General features: G+C 36.8%; 1 protein-coding gene across 1 annotated transcript in view; it reads right to left on the bottom strand.

The window, feature by feature from the left end:
• LOC125280907 (ankyrin repeat domain-containing protein 26-like) overlaps positions 1–22,261 on the bottom strand; it is a 414,415-nt gene that overhangs the window by 60,800 nt on the left and 331,354 nt on the right. Inside the window, exon 58 of the mRNA XM_057304708.1 lies at positions 8,543–8,694. Coding sequence (XP_057160691.1) covers positions 8,543–8,694 — 152 coding nt within the window. The remainder of the gene's footprint in view (positions 1–8,542; positions 8,695–22,261) is intronic.

Genomic DNA, 22,261 nt, shown 5'->3' with positions numbered 1-22,261 from the left:
TGACACTGTTGGTACAGGAACCACAGCTTTTGTAATTTGGAACTTTATCCAAAAGTAATAATCTATGATAGATTAATAGTTTATTTTGCAATTGTAAATAAATAAAAGCTTTCCCCTTTCCCCAGATCTAAGCAAACATTAACTTAATATAAACAGATACTTCAAAGTCCCTAACAAAATCATAGCTATTCATGATACTGTCAAAGGCACCGAATATCTGAAATCATCAAGGAATGATTAGTTCTATTCAGAATGGCCTAAGTGTTTGCATATTTACTATTATATATATTTTTTCAAATCTATGAATGATAATATCTGCACATTCGATTATATGAGAATACTTCACTGTGGAACCAGTTCTGAATAAACAACTTCTTGCCCCAAAACTACATGAATAGGAGTACTAAGGACAATTACTATAATCTTTAAAAGATAATGTAATACAATCAATAAGCTTTCTAACATTTGGAAATGTCAACAAAATTAAATTAAATAACCATGTCTATCTCTATTGGATCATTTCCAGCAGCATACAAACATACTCTAAAAGCTCCCATCTTAAAATGAAAAAAGAAAGAAAATCCCCATGAATTCCACATTCTTTTTCAGTTATCATCCATTTCTCTGTTACCTTTCCCCGTAAAAATTCTCTAAGGAGTGTTTATACTTATTCATTACAGTGCAGCTTCCATGGTGACTACTAACTGCTCCTTGTCAAAGTCACTTGTCCTCATCTTAACCTATCAAGCAGTGTGTCTGATATACTTGAGTATTTCTTGCCTTAGCCTGTACCGACACTACAGTGTTTTATTTCCTTAAAAAGTAATCACTGCTAGAATTCCTTCAGAGGGAAATAATTTACAGATTTTCCCTTCCTTCATCCTGATCCATTTCACTTAAAGGGCTGTCGTCATTCACTTGTAGTGGACAATAAGTCGGGGAGTCAAACTTCTCAAAGCGGGGTGTAATCAGAGATTCTTCTGATGTCCATTTTTCATTTTCATCTTTCCTTGCTTCCTTTATACTCAAACGAAGATCACTACTTTAAAAAATCCAGTTAAAGTAGCCATTAAAAAGCCATTTTTAAAAAAGATTTTATTTATTTATTTATTTATTTGAGAGAGAGAGAGAGAGCATGAGCACAAGCAGGGGGAACGGCAGGCAGAGGGAGAAGCAGACTCCCCACCGAGCACAGAGCCTGACTTGGGGCTCAATCCCAGGACCCTGAGATCATGACCTGAGCTGAAGGCAGACACTTAATCTTAGACTGAGCTACCCAGGTGCCCCAAGCTAATGTTTTCTAATAATGTTACCATAGCGAATAAAAAAAAACAATTTTTTGTAAAATCCTGTTACCCGTCTCAATTCATTTATTTTTTTAAAGATTTATTTATTTATTTATTTGACAGAGAGAGAGAGAGAGAGAGACAGCCAGCGAGAGAGGGAACACAAGCAGGGGGAGTGGGAGAGGAAGAAGCAGGCTTCCCGTAGAGGAGCCTAATGCGGGGCTCGATATCACAACCCCGGGATCACGCCCTGAGCCGAAGGCAGAGGCTTAACGACTAAGCCACCCAGGCGCCCCATCAATTCATTTATTAATTCACAGAACAGTTATGAAGTCCAACCATTTATAAGGAAATATACATCCCTTGCTTCAAAGACAGATAAATATACAATTATAACACAACATCATTTGTGGGGACAAAACTACTATGGACCTCTTTGTAGGAGCTGTGGAATCAAGCACCATATACCAAGGGACCTAGAAAAAGTCTTGCCTACCATGCATCGGATAACAGGCACACTCACTACATTCCCAGCTGTGGAACTAGCAATAGCCCATAAATTGGCTTCAGCCCCTTCCTCTCAGCTACATCTGGGAGCCCCTGGAAAACACTGTCTTAGATAATCACCCATGGATGAGAGAGGTTTTCTGGAAAACCAGATTTCCTGCAGAAAAGTTTCAGCACACCACCGGAGGAAAAAAAAAAAGAAAAAAATCAGGTTTGGACACACTGGAAAGGTAATCATTAAAGACTACTTCAAATGCAAAGACAGCAATGCAAAACTTCAAAGAATATAAAAAGTCAAGGAAATATGACACCACCAAAGGATCACAATAATCTTCCAGTAATCGATCTCAAACACATGGAGATCTGCAATGTATATCTAAAAAAGAATTCAAAATGGCAGTTTTAAGGAAACTCAATGAGCTACAAGAAAATACAAAAAGCCAACTCAGGGGTGCCTGGGTGGCTCAGTCAGTTAAGCAGATTCTGCTTGTCCCTCTCCCTCTGCAACTCCCCCTTGCCCCGCTCACACACATGCTCTCTCCAAAATAAATAAATAAATAAATAAATAAATAAATAAATAAATAAATAAATAAAATCTTAAGAATAAAAAGCCAGTTCAATAAAATGAGAAGAACACTATATGAACAAAAGGAGAAGTTTAATAAAGAGTTGGAAGGGCGCCTGGATGCCTCGGTCGGTTAAGTGTCTGACTCTTGGTTTCGGCTCAGGTCATGATCTCAGGGGCTTGGGATCCAGCCCCGGGTCTGCTAGAGATTCTCACTCCCTCTCTCTGTCCCTCCCCTGACTTGCTCTCTTTCCCGCTCTCTAATAAATAAATAAAATCTTTTTTTTAAAAAGACCTGGAAATAGTAAAAAAGAACTAAACAAAAATTCTGAAGCTGAATAATATAGGGAAGGAAATGAAAAAAAAACAACAGAAACCACTGACAGGAAAATGGATCCCCCCAAAATCTGTGAATTTACAATTTTCAAATTTTAACTTTCAAATGATCCAATCAGTGGAGAACAAAGAAAAACAGAATGAAAAAGAGTGAGAAAAGCCTACGTGATTATGGAATACCACTAAAAGAAACAATGTGTAAATTATTGCAGTTCCAGAAGGAGGAGAGAGGGGAAAAAAAGACATAAAGCTTCAAGAAGTCATGGGTGAGAACACTCAAACCTGGGGAAACATTTGGACATCTAAGTTTATGAAGCTCACACGTCAACAAACAAACTCAACTTAAAGAGATATTCTCCCAAACACATTATAATAAAACTGTCAAAAATCAAAACCAAAGAGAGAATCTTAAAAGCAGCAAGAGAAAAGAAGCTTGTCACCTACAAGTAAACCCTCATAAGGCTATTAGCAATTTCTCAGCAGAAACCTTACAGGCCAGGAGACAGAGGGATTACATATTCAAAATGCTGAAAGAAAAGAACTGCCAACCAAGAATACCATACTGAGCAAAATTATCCTTCAGAAATCAAATCAAATCAGTAAGTTTGATACACATTAATATAATGAAAAAAATTATATGATCATCTCAATATGTGCAGAACAAGCATTTGACAAAATTCAACATCTTTTCATGATAAACACTCTCAATACAGTGGGTACCAAAGTATCACAGCAGCAATGTCCACAAGAGCCAAACTGTGGAAGGAGCCGAGATGCCCTTCAACAGATGAATGGATAAAGACGATATGGTGCATATATATATATAATGGGGTATTACTCAGCCATCAGAAAGGATGAAATCTTACCATTTGCATCGACGTGAATGGAACTGGAGGGGATTATGCTGAGTGAAATAAGTCAGTCAGGGAGAGGCAATTATCATATGGTTTCACTCATCTGTGGAATATAAGAAACAGCACAGAGGATCATAGGGGAAGCGAGGGAAAACTGAATGGAAAGAAATTAGAAGGGGAGACAAACCATGAGGGACTCTTAACTATGGGAAACAAACTGAGGGTTGCCGGAGGGGAGATGGGTGGGAAGATGGTGTAACTGGGTGATGGGCACTAGGGAGGGCACTTGTGATGAGCACTGGGTGTTGCATGCAAGTGATGAATCACTAAAGTCTACCCCTGAAACCAATAATACAATATATGTTAACTAACTTGAATTTAAATAACATCTAAAAAACAAAAAAGAAACAAGTAATATCATGAAAAGGCAACTTACAGAATGAATGGAAATATTTGCAAGCCATGAATCTGAAAAATGGTTAATATCTAAAATATATAAGGAATTCATATAATCTGACAGCAAAAAACAAATAATTCAATTAAAAACTGGGCCAAGCACCTTAACAGGCATCTTTCCTCAGAAGATATTCAAAAGGCCAACGGTACCAAAAAAGGGGCTCAACATCACTATTCATCAGGGAAACCCAAATCAAAACCACAATGATATACCCATCACCTCATACCTGTTAAAGTGGCTTTCATCAAAAAGACAAGAGATACCACTGGCAACGTTTTACAGAAAAGGGAATCCTTGTACACCATTATGGGACTGTAAACTGGTACAGCCGCTCGGCAAAACAGTGTGGAGGTTCCTCAAAAAACTAAAAATGGAACTATCATATGATCCAGTAATCCCATTTCTGGGAACGTATCTGACGAAAACGAAATCATTTCTCAAAGAGGTATCTGCACGCCTATGATTACTGCAGCATTATTTATAGTAGCCAAGACACGGAAACAACCTAAGTGTCCATCAATGGATCCGGGGATTTAAAAAATGTGGTATGTATTTACAAGGGAATATTTTTAGCCACAAAAAAGAGGGAAACCCTGCCATTTGTGACAACATAAATGAACCTGGAGGGAATTATGCAAAGTGAAATAAGTCACACAGAAAGACAGATACTGTATGATCTGACTTACAGTGGGATCTTCAAAAAAACAAATTTACAGACTGGTGGTGGGCCAAAGGGTACAAACTTCCTGTTATAGGACTACTAAGTTCTGAGGGTCTAAAGTACAGAATGCTGATTACAATTAACAATACTCTATGATACATTGGGAAGTTGCTAAGAGAGTTGCTAAAAAAGAAATGATAATTATGTGAGGTGACAGAGTTATTAACACTATTATCATTTTACAATATAAAAGTATATTAAATTAATACAGGTATACCTTACACTTACACAGTTATCTGTCAATTATACCTCAATAAATCGGAGAAAATTCAAAAATACTCATATGCCATTATATACCACTCAAAAATTGCAATAACCTGATTAATTTTGTTTGAAAAGAAAATGATTTGGGGGTGCCTGGGTGGCTCGGTCGGTTAAGCCTCTGCCTTCAGCTCAGGTCATAATCTCCAGGGCCTGGGATCTAGCCCTGCATCAGGTTCCCTGCTGAGCTTCTCCCTCTCCCTTTGCCCCTCCCTCCTGCTCCTGCTCTCTCCTTCTCTCTCACAAATAAATAAAAAAATTTTTTTTAATTTTCTTAAAGAATATGATTTGGTAAGTTTTGTATACTTTCAGCCTACTATTTAATCCTAATATAAAAAGTTAGATTTACCAACAGAAACTTATAATTACCTTTTCACGGACTAAATGCATGCAAGAGAATATTATTAGCAAATAGCTACATAAATTTACAAAAAGACTGAAATTTCCCACAGGAGATTATCAATTTAGGAATTGAACATGAGCCCCTAAGAGCACTGAAAACACAAACAAAGCGAGCAATTATTGTTTTAAAACTGTTACACATATAACTCTCCTAGTTAAAATTTAACACCAAAAGGGGCGCCTGGGTGGCACAGCGGTTAAGCGTCTGCCTTCAGCTCAGGGCGTGATCCCAGCGTTACGGGATCGAGCCCCACATCAGGCTCCTCCGCTATGAGCCTGCTTCTTCCTCTCCCACTCCCCCTGCTTGTGTTCCCTCTCTCGCTGGCTGTCTCTATCTCTGTCGAATAAATAAACAAAAAATCTTAAAAAAAAAAATTTAACACCAAAAAAGAAGGATCTTCCTGAAAGCAATTATTGAACAATTCTTCTTGACCCAAATTTCAACAAGAAATCTATAATTACAGAATATGAAATCGCTTTCATTTTGAACACAGCTGATAGAAACAACTTTTAAATAGAAAACATCTAGTCAGTCACCTCAAACTTAGGGTGGGGGGGGACACAACTATGATGCCATGGTAACAAGAAGCCACCACAACCAGTTTTAAATGTGTGTAATTGATCAATGCCCGCTGGCCTCACTCAACAACCAAGCAATGTCAGCTCCTCCCTTCTAAAAGAAAGCCTAAAGAGGGGACAAAATCCCTCCGATACACATGCCTTGAGTGCCAACCAATCAACCAGTCTCACCCAAATTACCATGGTGTTTCAGCTGATGACAAGCCAGTTAATTCTCTGGAAGTCCCCCAAACCTTAAACTCTACTCTTCCCAAACCCTGTATAAGAATAGCAGACTGCTCTGTCAGAAAAGACTGTAAGCGATCAGCAGAGCTCTCTTACTAGTAGGCAATAAATTTCAACTTCATCTTTTTATTTCGGATATTGAAGGCTCATAATCCTCTGGCAAGAATTTTTAAAGCCGTATAATAATTTACCACCATATTTCATTTTCCTTAATAAAATATAAATGAAGTTTGCTATTCCTTTGATCCATTTTATCATGATTAAAACTAACATAAATACCAGTAAAAAAATAAATAGCAAGTAACCACAGTATTGGGCCCCCCAAATTTAAAAAATTGCATATAACTGGCAGGTTAAATTGTCAGAACGGACCCCTGTCAAACTTTCTTTTTGTTTAAGGGAGAATTAGTATCATGTTAAAAACAATACATGGAGGTGAAACGCCATTCACTCAATAAACATTTATTGAATAGAACTACATATGCTAGAACGTTTTCTAGGCACGACAGCTGAAATAAAATGACATCTGAGAAATTACGTCTAGATTTATTAAAGTGAAAATCAGTGGTAACCTTTCAAAAATCAGTTCTGGAGTAGTGGGAGTGAAAACTGCTAGAGACAATTCCAGAGCAAATGGGAGGGAAATCAGGATCAGTGAGTGTACACGGCTCTTTTAAGGACATCATAGCTAAGTGGAATGATCATAGATAATTTTTCTTTTTAGTTTAGTTCAATCCTTACACAATGATGATGTAGTATTTTTGTAACAGTTTGAAGTTTTTAAAATTACATACATGTAGCATTAAGTGTTTCTTAAAAAAATGACAGACCAGGGGATGCCTGGGTGGCTCAGTTGGTTAAGTCTCTGACTCTTGATTTTGGATCAGGTCATGATCTCAGGGTTGTGGGATCGAGCCCCGCATGGGGCTGGGCTCTCAGTGCCAAGTCTGCTTGTCCCTCTCCCCCTGCTCTCTCTCTCTCTGATATAAATAAATAAAATCTTAAAAAAAAAAACAACCGAGGGCAAGCCATTAAATAATTCACAAAATTATACATCCAAAAGACTCCTTAAAAATTTTCTAGATATGTATTATATAACCCGATTGTCATTTTTTCTCATGCTTAGAAAGACCACAGAAAAACTGTTGAGTTTCAACAGCAGTGTTTCATGCTTGATAAAAATCATCTAACTCTAGGATATCGTCTACTATTCAAAATAATTAGTCATATTAAACTTCTATAAGAGAAGTAAAAGGAGTTTGGAATGCAGAAAATATTCCTATTTTGTAAACTAAATTTTTATCAATTATAAAATACGAAGTCACTGTTGAAAAACCTGGTGTGGTGCATGTAGAAATATATTCTCTTTAAAAGGGAAGGATAACAGCATGCATGCAAGGAACCTTAAAAAGAAGATTCACTGCATTAGCAACATCTTGGCTTACAGCACAGGGGTCATCAAATCAAATGTTTACATAGAATATGGGACAAATCGCTGTATGAAATCTCTTGGTAATATTCAGATCAATCCGAGGGCCCAACATTTGATCACTCCTGCATTAGGAACCAAAACCAAAAACCTAGTAACTAGCAATTTTGTTGGTAATTATGTTAGAGCACCAGTGTAGCAGGTAACTTCCTCTTGCAACTCAGCAGATAGTAACAGTATTCTAAGATTTGCATAAGACATGACATGAAGCCAAACACTTTAAATATACCTTGTTAAACAATCAGTACACTGTAGACCTAAATTCATTTTTTCAAATGGTCACATACTATCTTGTCTTATACGGGAGAAAATTGATGGCTATTTAGACTAGCTCCAACTTTTTGATATGAGAATGCTATAATACATATCCTTAACATATCTGTCATATTTTATACATATAATAATGTATAATAAATGTCCTTAGAATGTATGTGTGTATGTGTGTGTGTGTGTGTGTGTGTATGTGTGTGTGTGTGTTTACACAAGTCATGTTTTCCTATAGGATCTAGTCCTGGCAATGAAGCCGTTGGGATAAAGGGACAGCATATTTGAAATTTTTGAAACACACTGCTAAATCACCCTGCAGGAAGGATTTACCAATTTCATCTAACAGCAGTGTATAAGAATGCCTTTTCCCTCACATCTGCTAATTTTGGTTATTATTTTTTTTAATAAAATATTTATCACTATGACTGCAAAAAATGGTATCTCATTATTTGCATTTTTCTGATTAGCACCCAGGATGGAATCGCCTTACTAAAAATATAAAAAGTTGTTAATCATGAATGTTAGCTCCAACTAGAATTTGTTTCCTAGGAAAATAGTAATTACCTACTATTTACATATTGCTATAGGCTTACCCATCAGAATCTTCATCTTCCATAATAGGACATAGGTGGTTATCAGTTTTTCCACTCGCTCTTTGTTGAATTAGTCCAGTAGCAGCAGCGGCATATATGCTTTCTGATACTGCCAATTTATCACTTTCGTGCCTCTTCCTTTCTTCAACCATCTTTAAAGGAAGTTTGATACTAAGGATAATTGTTACTACTTTACTCATTAAAAAGAACTTTTTCATTAATTATAAATTTTTTAAAGATTTTATTTATCTATTTGTCAGAGAGAGAGAGGCAGAGCACAAACAGGGGGAGGTGCAGGCAGAGGGAGAAGCAGGCTCCCTGCTGAGCAAGGAGCCCGATGCAGGACCCAGTCCCAGGACCCTGGGATCATGACCTGAGCCAAAGGCAGATGCTTAACCGACTGAGCCACCCAGGCATCCCAGAACTTTTTTTCATTAATTCATTCATTTGACTCCTCGTTTGTCATAATTGTAATCGATAAAAATATTTTGTGTTTAACTTTATCATTACCAGTAATTGCAATTTTTATAAATTCTGCTTCATTTCTATTTGAATAAAAACAGCGTAATTGGGACATGTGGGTGGTCCAGTTGGTTAAGCATCTGCCTTCTGCTCAGGTCATAGGGATCGAGTCCAGAGTCCAGCAGCCAGCTCCTTGCTCAGCTGGGAGCCAGCTTCTCCCTCTGCCACCACCTCCCCCTGCTTGTGCACTCTCTCTCGCTCGCTCTCTCTCTGACAAATAAATAAAATCTTTAAAAAATAAATAAATAAAATTTAAAAATGGAAACAGCAGAATTTTCCAAAATTTTAAAAAGGGCTTTCTACATTTTGTATTCATATCCACACTTTGATACCTAACATTCCCCACCCCACCCCACCTGACCAGCAGATACAAAGAAATAAAAAGACAAAGACACAAGATTTGTCATCTTCTGTCTTTACCACCTGGATTTTGCATAAACAGCCAGATTTAAAGGATGTGACATTGTAGCGCTCCAGGCACAAATAAGAAGCTTTCCTCTTTCTGCACTGAGCTATTCTTTCCCCAACTGCCTTTTACAATTCTTTTCTCATTTGGATCCTAGGGTTATCAAAAATTGACAGTGTTCATTAAAATATATGAACCAAAGGTCACCACAACACAAAAAGAACAGAGCGAAACTGATGTTAGTGTAGAATTTTGGGAAATGAGTCATGCTCCCCAAATTCCACATTCAATAACCATAACACTTTTTAGCTAGAGGGTATAAAAGTAACTGTCACCTTCAATCCCATTTTCTGCTGATAATGGGAGTAAAACCATAAAAGGTTCAATGATTTGGCCAAAGTTCCTGAAGTGGCATTGCCTAGCATTTTATGGCACCAAAAGAGATGATACAATTCCTTAATGCTGAATCAGGTAAGTTATCAAATTCATTAAATTAATCAGATATATTAAAAGTGTGACCTTGACACAGTAAGTTAATACCTTAACTGGGGACGAGGTGCTTTGCTACTTTTTCTTTTAAAGGAGGCGATCTTGAGATTTTTGTCTATTTGTAAAATTCAATTCACCTCAAAAGTCAGTTTTCTCCCTTCAAGTGAAATACTGAAGATTTGCTGAAGGTTTATGCTACTACCTACATTATAAAAATCATACACATCAAATGTACCATACTTTATTAAACACAATATGAAGGTTTGACTCAACAGAAACATGTGAGAATGGTGATTAAAAAAAAAATGTGGAGGGGGTGCCTGGGTGGCTCAGTCAGTTGGGTCTCTGACTCTTGATTTTGGCTTGGGTCATGATCTCGGAGTCGTGGGATGGAGCCCCACATTAGGCTCTGTGATCAGTGGGGTGTCTGCTTTTCTCCCTCTCTCTCTCTCCCTTTGCCCCTCGCCCTGCTCATGCTCTCTCTCTAAATAAATGAATCAATCCTTAAAAATAATTCTGTTTAAAAATAAAGGGAAAAAAGTGATGAAATACAAATATTTGTTTTTAAAAATATCTCAAAGTGGTCGTGTTGGAATTCTAAGTTCCAAGAGTGAGTAAAGCAGAGAACATTGCACATACTGAAACGATAAATAGAAGCAATAGATTGGTTTAGCTCAAATATTTGTTTATATCCTTTCTCTTAGTCATTGCTTCTTTCCCATTTTATTGTTTATGGAAATGCAACTTATATTTAAGCCAACAGATAAAAATAAAAACCCCAGAGATGGGGCACCTGGGTGGCTCAGCAGTTAAGAGTCTGCCTTGGGCTCAGGTCATGACCCCAGGGGCGTGGGATCGAGGCCCACATCAGGCTCCCTGCTCAGCACAGTCTGCTTCTCCCTTTCTCTCTCCATCTGCCTCTCCCTCTGCTCATGCTCATAACATGCTTTCTCTCCCTCTCAAATAAATAAATAAATAAATCTTTTAAAAAAACACGCTAGAGATTTTTATATGTTTTTTAAAGATTTATTTATTTTAGAGAGAGAGAGCATGAGCAGGAGGGGCAGAGGGAGAAGGAGAGAGAAACTAAAGCAGACTCCACACTGAGCGCAGAGCCCAACGCGGGGCTTGATCTCACAACCCTGAGATCACGACCCACGCCAAAACCAAGAGTCAGATGCTCAACTGTGCCACCCAGGCACCTCAAGATAACTGCATTTTTTAAGCCATTTTCTTTACCGTTAGTTTGGTTCATGAGGTCACACGGTACCTAGCTAAATTAGTTTCCCAGTTCATATGCCACTTGGGAGACTGACAGAGAAACTTAAGGAAAAGAAATCATAAGAATGCTTCCTGCACTCCTATCATTTACATAGCAGAAATAATCTATTTCCAAACACAATTACATATTTAGACAACCCATCTTATACACAAAGTTTTTTCATAAGTGGAAAATCAAAATGGCTCAGATAATGATAAAGAGAAAAAACAAGACAACAGCAGTAAAGTGAATTCTACCTCTTTTTGAAGTTGAACGTTCTCATTTTCCAATGACACGAATTCTACCAGTAACAGGCCCATCTCATTCACACACTTTAGTATATCTGGCTGTAATCCTTCACTTCGATAGACTTCTGATGTTCTGTAACTACATGATGGAGAAGAACTCACATGTTCTAATTCAGGTTCCATGCTTCTATAGTTATTAGTACTGTCGTTATCTGCATTTAGTGGCTTCTGAAAGGAGTCTTTTGTTTTCTTGTAAGTGTTTGTAACAGCAGAAATATTGTGCCTTTTCATTTGAACCATTTGTCTCATTTCATGGAAGCACGCAAGCCAAAAATCAAAAAGCCTTCTTAGATCACTAGACGGAGGTATACATCCAACGTCTAATTTACAATTAGTGCTATTTTGGTTCATACTTGCTGACATTCCCATATCAAATTCTTGGTCCTCTTTCACTTCAAACGTAACGAGTGGGTTCCTTACGTTTTTATTTTCTGTATCACTATCAAAACCCTCATTTTTGTTAAAAACGTGCTCAATGTCTAGTGTACCATTTTCACAGTCTGATTTATTTCCACTGGATGAAATATTAGAAGATGACTGGCAAGCATATGCCAAGGACCCAGAGTTTGGACGAGAAAGAATGACCTTTTTGACACTAGGCTCTTTTTGTTCAGGAAATGCCTGAAATACTACAGGGACAGGCACTGCAAATGCATCTTTTTTCTCACAACCAAGTCCATCATTTGTTAAATGAGAAGGTATTTCCTTTAAGTTTGCTCCTTCTTTAAAGTTACCATGTCGTGATTCTTCTTTAGGATAAGTAGTAATTTTGTCTTTTTTACAAATTGCACCAAATTTCCGCTTTAACTTACTGGTGATGAGTTTTACATTAGTTTTCCACTCTAATTTGCCTTTTCTGTTCCACATTTTCTCATCCTTTTGCACAGAAGGATGTACTGAATATACAGATAGATCATCCTCTCTATCACATTTCTTATTCATTTCTGGTTCTTGAGCCATTTTTTGTAGATGCAAAAGTGGAATGTTACCTTGATGGATCTGATTTTCAGATGTCTTTTCTGCCAGGATACATGTTTGTAAAATAACTTTATCCTTATGTAATCAAGTATGGACAAAGAAAAATTAGAAAACAATTAAAATTTAACTGTTAAATTTCTTAAGCTATGTTAGGCTGCTCCTAAGTCACTGGATTGTCACTAAGAAGTGAGAAATAACTCACCCTAGCCTAAGACAGAAGAAAAACATAAATCCATAAACTTCATTTTGTCAGTTTTTTGGAACTAAACAATTCATTACACGTTACAGCTACCAAAAAAGGAATTAGATGATTTCTAATGCTACAAACTTAAAACACTTTATCTCACCATACCTTAAATAGTGAGCCCCTACAGTGCATGTGAGGATATTTTTTGAAGATTAATAACTAGAGAATAGGCAAACGTTAAATTATTAGAAGCCAAAATCAATTAACAGCAATCAGAAAGAAAACCAAATTCCTAAATTTTAATTCAAATTCTATACTGTGATAGTGTTATACGTCACTATACATTATCTCCTTGTATCCAGCTCTAATATATTGTAATGCCCACTGAGTGGATACAAAAAATTTAATAAGACTCACTGATTTCCTATGCTGAAATGAAATAACTGAAAAAGTTATTATTACTCAAGCACAAAGGTCCCATCCTGGAAGGAATGACTCTACAATAGGCAATTGTGTTGATTTTATGACCCCACTCTCTGAAGTCAACTACACAGAGATCACAAGGCAAAATAAATCTTTAATCTGGGCATTAGTGACTGGCAGTACACAACTGCACATTTTGAACCACTGAGAATAATTACTCCTACATGAATCTAAGTCAGCAGTCATTATTGTCACACTGCTCATAATTTAACTACTTACACAGATGATTCAATATTTGATGTTACCTTCTTTATCATGTAAAAATTACAAAAATGCAAGCAAACAATATTCATGAATTTTTTTTGTCTCAATTCCAAGGATAAAGTTTAGCTGTAAGTTACTACAAATTCTAACAATATTTTAAGTTTTGTAACTTGTAAAATTTTAGAAAAACTAAATATTAAATTATAATCTGTTGACTTCAATATGTCCATTCAAAAGATAATTTCGTTTGAGCTAGGTTACATTATTAAAGCAGGGAAAACCATATAAAATCAGAAATCTAAATTTTTACATACCTGCAGGTGGTTATTTTCACTTTCACCCTGTGTTTCTTGCTCTTCTTCTGATGTCATTTCTAAGTTTCGTTCTGCTGACAAGTCTATATATTTAGTAAAAATGGACTACTTTTAGCATGGTTAGATAAAAGTTATAACCTTCATAAAAATAGAAAATAACATTTTATCGATTACGAGTTTAAATTACACTCTTTAGCTGAATATTTACTTGAAGAAATACTTTGAATTATCGAAAACTTCAACAAACCATTTGGGAAATCCTAAATGTCACCAGGTTAAAGGCATACAAACATCTCAAAGATTCATTCACAAATTCATCCACCTAACATCCATGAACAAAACAACCAGAAACAAAATTTGAAAAGACAGCAGAAACATATAAAATCTCAACAGACTATTCTTCACCTTATAACAGTACCTCTGAAACAACACCCTAAGCTTCAACTACATTATTCGTGGTTTCCAAAATTACTAGTACTTTTGATGCCACTATCAGTGTACAACCTTCCCACGGGTGTATGTGCCTGATGAGTGTAAACATTCCTGAAATGTTTTCCTCTACTACTTGACAAATTTCTTTACACCTTTTAGGACACAGACTGCTATGTAAAGTCATCCTTGATTATGGCTATCCTTCCCCAGATAAACAGGTGTCTCTTTCTTTGGGGCTACCTTAGTACTTTACAGATTTTTCTAGCGTATCTTCACCACCTGAACTGCTAATTACTTCTTTATATATCTATTTCTTTTGCTCCTACATTGTGTGGAACAATCTCTCTCTCCCTCTCTTTTCCGAGAGGGAGAGGGGGAGGAGCAGAGGGGGAGAGAGAATCTTGACCAGGCTCCATGCCCAGCACTGAGCCCCAAACAGGGCTCGATCTCATAACTCTGAGGTCATGACCTGAGCTGAAATCAAGAGTTGGACACTCAACCTACTGAGCCACCCAGGCACCCCTGTATGGGACAATCTCTCAAATCATCTCTGTGTAAACAGTCTTTATTTTACTCAGTCATTTTTTACCGAATTCCCACTGAGTGCTAGGCACCCAGGTTTAAAGAAGCATGTAGATAAAAGGTGTCAGATAAAAGGTGGCACCCAGGTTTAAAGAAGCATGCAGATAAAAAGAAAAACAATGGTTTTTCTAGAGATAATGCCTGAACTGAGACTACAACAGTGAGGTCAGCCAGATTCAAAGGGGTTAGAAGGCGGAAAATGGGGAGAGTAGGCAAGGCTGTAGTAAGACAAGGGAGAGAAGCCCACAACAGGGTAAATACTTGTTTAAACTACAGGGATCCAAGAGGAAGACATCACCAGCAGTTCAGAATGCCAGAGAAAAGGGCAGACAGTAGAAAGGATCAGACAGCGTTTGGAAGAATTCAAGATTGTGAAAGCTTTATATGTAATTTTAAGATACCCGGACACAAATGTTTTTCCAACAGTAGTTCATAATCATATTTGCGTTTGAGACAGATCACTCTAAATGCCGCGGAGAGCAATGAATTTGAGGGGCATTGTAATAAAAGATGGGAGATGAATTAGAAGACAGTAACACAAAATAAAGATGAAGCAAGCACACCTGAACTGACAGAATGGTTCCAGAAATAATCAGGATATAAAATTATCAGGGCCCAGGACAGAATAAATCTGTACTAATTGAATAAACACACTATCTTGGATCCCTAGAGAACTAACTTTGCTCATTACCTTCTAAAAGGCATCAAGTGAGAAGAGAAATAATCTACATGAACTGTTTTAAGTTGCTTGTATTTATTTTTTAATTTTTCTCTTTCGTATCTTCCTGTGTTACAGGAGCCTGTAGGTGTTTTGTCTTAAAAGTCCTGCTTCTTGGATCCACCAAGCTCAGGAAGAAGTAACAGCAAACAAGTCAATTGTATAGGTAAACAACTTTGAATTTATTGCCTGTACTCACTACTCTAGGAGCTAACTGAAAATCTTTTGAAAATACAGTGTTAATTCTACAAGTAAAGAAAGAACATAAAACTACAGGGGTGAAAAAAATACTGTACTATTTATTAGTACAGACCTGATCATATGAGAGAAAAGGCACTGAATTAACTGGTACATTAAGTAGAGCACACATTAGATGTGGTTCATCAATAGACGGAGTCTCTTAGAATTAAAACTGATTTTCCATAGATCATTTTTAAATGATATAGTACTATTTAAAACCAATATTCCATTTATTCATTAAAAATAATAAAGGAGGGCGCCTGGGTGGCTCAGCTGGCAAAACAGCTGCCTTCGGCTCAGGTCATGATCTGGGATTCCTGGGATCGAGTCCTCCATCAGGCTCCCTGCTCAGCTGGGAGAGTCTCCTTCTCCCTCTGCCCCTCCTCCCACTCGTTCTCTCAATCTGTCTCTCTCAAATACATAAAATCTTTAGATAATAATCATAATAATAAAGGGACACCTGGGCGGCTCAGTGAGTTAAGCGTCCGTCCGACTCTTGATTTCAGCTCAGGTCATGATCTCAAGGTCCTAAGATCAAGCCCCCCATCAGGCCCGGTGCTGAGCATGGAGCCTGCTTGGGATTCTCTCCCTCCCTCTCCCTCTGCCTCTCCCTCCCTCCCCACTTTCTCTCTCTAAAAAAAATAAAAATAAGAAAGCAAGGAGATGGACTATGCATACAGAGCTGAGAAGGTGATAACTACATAGTAAATCCTCAACGATTCCCATTACTGCTGGGAAAGCCAACTCTAAAATAAAGTCATAGAGAATACAGGAAATAGTCTAATATTTCGTTTGGGAAGGTGCTTTTATTAGGTACAGTGAATATAGTTTAACCAATACTTGTGAATTTAGAGCTATAAAAATAAAGCTAAGAAATTATGTTTTGAGTAAGCAATCTTTAGATTGCTACCTAGTATTCTCAACTGGCTCCAAAGTTCTAAATATAATCTTGCTACCCGCTCTCAAGCGAATGCAAAAAACTAGCCTCAAGGAAATTACTTTCTCCTCATTCTTATTCATATGTTGTTTTGCTTAGAGCAAGAATGCAAATGTCTTGCTAAAAGATATTCTGTTTGGTTGTAGGTTGCAGAAAAGGAGTAAACACAAAGTAATTTTTGCCACAAAATTAGTTTTGAAAAATCAGAACTATGGTGAAGTCATGGAGAGGTTGAATTCTCTATGATTCTTTATTACCTTCTTTGCGCTCTCTGGTTTCTGGTGGCTGTGATTCACACAGGTCGTGGAGTTTATAATTCTCTAACAGAAACACAGCTCCAATATTATTAATCTTTTCTTTATCTATTAAGGTCGTCTGTCCAAATTCTGTGGGTGCTGACTGAATTTTGGTCATCGATTGTGATATAGATGGGCACCTATCATCAACCTTCAAATCCCTGTATCTTTGACAAGTCTCATTATTCTGGGTCAAACCAGTGGACTCCCAATTGGACAAATCGGAAAACAAAGTTTCATTTATTAGAATGTAAATAATAAGACAAACTTGACTAATCCGTATAAACTCTTTTGTCAAAGAAGCAGTCCCATGTCCTGTTCTTCTCCCACACATACTACTGCTCATTCATAACTTACTGTATTTTACATGTCCTCTACTTGCCATTCACACAGATGAATTTAACTGTCTCTCATGTTTTTTATTCTCTAGTATTACATATTTTAACTCACTCACCAAGCTCTATTACATATTCTGTATTCCCTAAGGACTTTTGTTCATTAGTAATTAAGATTTTCCAAGGTATGAATTATTTTAGTAACAACATTTATGTCTAACCATTTATTTTATGTTTAAATACGCACCCTGTGTTCTACAGACATGGGTTTTAAAACATTTTCAACGAATGGTACTACCTTAATTACAATGACATGGTCTTTCCTCAATGCACCAATATCTTCAGAAATTTTTAAGCCTTGGATAAACGTCATAAACTTACATGAGAAAAGCAAGCCTCGGGTGATCTAATCATTTCCAAGTAAAAACAGAATGAGTCTCAGTCCACAGCAGATCCAAAAACTACAGTGCCATGAAACAGGAAATGTATAACAAAACTATTTTCCTTTTTTTTTAAACAAGATTGTCTGATTTAAGCCTCTTAAGGCTAGTGAAAGAAAAAAGCAAGAAATGCAGAAACAAAACCTTAATGCCCATTTCATCACAAGGGTCCCTTTATCATTTTGCATCCATGACCCCTGTGTATGGTTTAAAACAGTCCTCCCGTGTCTTCTGAGAATCCGGAGTTCCAAAGTCCATCCATTCACAGGGTCCAAGAGGTCAAAACTGTTTTCACAATAATGCTAAATGTTATTTGACATTTTCACTCTCATTCTCTTATTACGTGTACGGTGAAGTTTTCTAAAGATATGATACGTGATAGTATCACAAGTCACATGATTAGTGGGTCATAGCTCGAATGGCTAACAATGTATGATTGTGTATGCTTGTATTTTAAATGTTTGTTTTAATTTCTAATATTGTAAATATCAACAGATGCAACCCACTAAAGCAGAAATTCTTTGGAATTCCTAATAATTTTTAGATAGTATAAAAGGACCCTAAGGCCAATAAGTTTCAGAATTACTGTTTTCAAAGATTGTGTCTGACAAATATTAAGATCTACCTAACTACTTCCCACATTTTTAATAATCAAAGATACCATACACACACACACACACACACACACACACACACACACACACACACACACCGTGTCTGCTAATAACATCTATTTGGCTTCAGATGACCAACAAAACAACACTAAGATGAAATAAAATTAAAACACAATTGACATGACAGCTAGTGAAGCTTTACTCCAGATAAAGATCAGAATTCATATAAACATTGAACACTGGCAAAACCTTAGAGTCTACTAATAATTTCTAGGAATCCTTAGGAAGTAAAGGGATTCGAAACTAGAACTTTAGGATTTCAAAACATAAAAGTACAAACTTGAGCTAAAACTTCATTTTTAAAATCTCTTTTTCTAATGCTTGTAAATATCTTTTGTTCAAACATGGATATCAACAATGATATCTACCTTATTTATGTCAAATCCGTCAGTTAAATTTGCCATTAACCCCCCAAAAAATCAGAATAAGAAGAGGGTAAGCATTGAATATTTTACTGTACTTCCTTCAACCATTAAATTTGTATTGTACAATTTACCTGACTTTGATGTGTCTTTTTTCTTAATCTCTATTGTTTTATTACGAACAGAAGCCTTCACCTCAATGATCGGCTGAATGGGTATTGAAACAATATGATTAAGACATAATGTACATTTCATTCAATTTCTAATTAAAAATACAAATAATGCTGAACTTACCAATAACATAAAGGCAATTAACACATTTTGTATATTACATGTCTTATATACTGTGTTCTTACAATAGAAACTAAAGAAAAGCCTATTAAGAAAATCATAAGGAAGAGAAAATACATTAACAGTACAGTACTGTATGGAAAAAAATCTGTAAGTGGACAAACAATTCAAACCCATCTTGTTCAAGGGTCAACTGTATACCTATACGGTGTCACTGAAACTTAACATACCCCAAATTAGAAATCCACTTTCCCATTCTAACTTTCCCATTCTTCTCCTGACACTAATGTCATTTATTTTTTGTCCTTCAGAAATCTTCACATTTAAAAAAGTGTCATCAATATACACCAAATCACTAAAGACTGCTGTGATCATTTTTGTCTTATATTTCTATAGCACCCTTTACAGTTTACAAAGTGTTTTCACATTTGTTACCACGTTTGTTCATTACACATACCAGAGAGGTAGGTATGAGTACCATTTCTATGAATGAGGTCACTGACATTCAAACAGGTTAAACAAGTTTCTCTGGGATCCCACAACTACCAAGTGACAGAACCAGGATGCTAGCATATCTCTTGACTTCAAATATGGTGCTCACACCATGTGTAGCACCTGCCTGTGCTAAGAGATCAGGCCCTTTAATCCCCTTCTATAGTCTATCACCTTAGAATAGGCCATCATTAATTTATACTTGTTTCTACAAGTATGGCTGCCACAAAGATACTCAATGCATACTATTTTAACTATCTGAAATGGTTTTTAGCTATTAAAACATCAGTAAAGCAGGGGCGCCTGCGTGGCTCAGTGGGTTCTGGGCTCTAGCTCCATGTGCTCAGCGGGAAGCCTGCTTCTCCCTCTCCCTCTGCCCCCCTCCCCGCCACCTGCTCATGCTCTCTTCCTCTCTCTCTCTCCCTCTCTCTCTGAAATAAATAAAATCTGTTTAAAAATAAATAAATACAACACCACTAAACCAAATTGTTATTACAATTCCAATGCTCCTTGTAAATTTACTTGACAATCCAAATATAATACTTTCAGGGGCCCTGGATGGCTCAGCCGGTTGAGTGTCGAACTCTTCGAGTCAGTTGGGCTCTGCACTCAAGCGTGGATTCAGATTCAGATTCTCTCTCCCTCTCGCTCCCGCCCACTCACTCACTCTCTCAAATAAATAAATAAATAAATAAATAAATAAATAAATAAAATCTTTTAGAAATGTGTATATATATAATACTTTCATGTCCCAGGCATTATCGTTTCAAGTTCCAAGCTATAAAAAACTATAATCCAAACTCTTTCTAGATCTCATTAGCAGCTTTGCACATCCATATACACCACAGAATCATACATTTGGCCCTAGGCTGGCCTGGACCAATTCTTTAGTTTTTTAGATATCTTAATTTCAAAACCCAAACTAATTCCTTTTCAGTTCTAAGCCTCAGTTTTCTCCAATAATACTACACAGCTTTTGTTAAGCTTGCAAATTAGCAGAACTGTATTATGCTATATCATTATATTTACACATAATGATTTTGTCAATTACAGGTAAAAGGATAAGGAAATACTTTTTATGGGCAAACACACAGACAAGAGAGTAAAGCCTAAGCATTCCTTTCATGTTTTCACATCACTCAACGCTTATATTGTAAAACAAGAAGAAGAAAACAGTACCTCAGAATGCCAAGGTGATTCTCTATCTTCCTCTTCTCCCAATCCTATTACCATAACTACAAAATATAGTCACAGATACATTAATGAGAACATGTATCATTATGAATTTCAAACATATATACAAGCCTATCCGTATTTAAGAATATTCCAATAATATAAAAGGGATAGGAGTAAGATTTTCAGAGCTGAAGTATTTTCAAGAAGAAAAAGTTGGTAGTCATCGGGATACTTATAAAGAAAGACAGCAAAAGAAAAATACCTTAATGAAATGGAAAACATATCTGGATCTACAGACTTACATATTGTGATGTACCAGCACTTAAGCATAGAAAAAGATTCATAGATGTTCACTCACTTACCATCTCCATTATTTTTGGATGCTCTATCAGCAGAAGTCAAGTTGTCATTAACTGTTTGCTCTCGTGGAGCACTTTCCATATCAATCCCATTGTCCTTTTCCCCAATTGCTGATAGCACCTCTCCGTCCTATAAAAACAACACAAAACAAAACCCACCTTCAGAAAACATCACATTAATTCAATTGCTCACTCACTCACTTACTCAAGAAAGACAAATACATACCGTCTCCGTCAAGTCATAGGCACTATCCTGGGACAAGTTGGAAATAGAAAGAAAAGACAGAGACTACCCTATATGCTAGTCGGACCAGAGATGGACGAAAACAGGTAAGAACACAGAGTATCATTTACTAGTTCTACAGGTGAGGTGAATGAAGCACAGCGAAGGCACAAAAGAGAAAACAGTTGTATGTGGGAAGCTCAGGAAGTGCTGCAAAGATAGGGCTGTATCTTGAAAGACAGACAAAGTGCACAAGGAGGGTGTGAAGGGCCTTCCAGAAAAGGTAGGAGGAGCAAAAGGATGAACTATGAAATAACACAGGAAGTGACGATAGCTAGAGAATGTGGCAAAACTGGAACACACTTTTTGGGAATGGGATACAGACATGTAATTGGAAAATCAGGACTGAACCAAAAAGGTGTCATGCTAGAATATGAACTTTCTCCTTCATGTCATGGGTATCCACCAAATAAGCGGAGAAGTTACATCATCACAAACATATTTAAAAAGGTCACTCTGACAGCAATGTCAAGATGAGCATAAAGGAACCAAAACCAGAAGAGCATTTCAAAATTATAGGTGAGGGGGTGAATTATGTTAATAAGATATGAAAAATGGTAAGCAGGGACAAAATTCTGAATGTGGTGAATGACTGAATGTGCTAAATTTTTTTTTGTTTTTTAACTTATTTCTTTTTTAGATTTTTGTTGATTGATTGATTGATTGGTCAGGGAAAGAGAGAGAGAGCACAAGCAGGAGGAGTGGCAGGCAGAGAGAGAAGCCGGCTCCACGCTGAGCAAGGAGCCCAACCCGGGACTGGATCCCAGGATCCTGGGATCATGACCTGAGCTGAAGGCAGACACTTACTTAACCCACTGAGCCAGCCAGGTGTCGCTTTTCTAATTTAAATTCAATTAATTAACATATAATGTATTACTGGTTTCAGAGGTAGAGATGTGGTGATTGTTTTTTAAAAATTTATTTATTTATTTTTAGAGAGAGACAGTGTG

The sequence above is a fragment of the Ursus arctos genome, unplaced genomic scaffold, assembly GCF_023065955.2.
Source record: "Ursus arctos isolate Adak ecotype North America unplaced genomic scaffold, UrsArc2.0 scaffold_30, whole genome shotgun sequence".
In the NCBI taxonomy this organism is placed as follows: domain Eukaryota; kingdom Metazoa; phylum Chordata; class Mammalia; order Carnivora; family Ursidae; genus Ursus; species Ursus arctos.
This window is presented reverse-complemented; position numbering and strand designations above follow the sequence as displayed.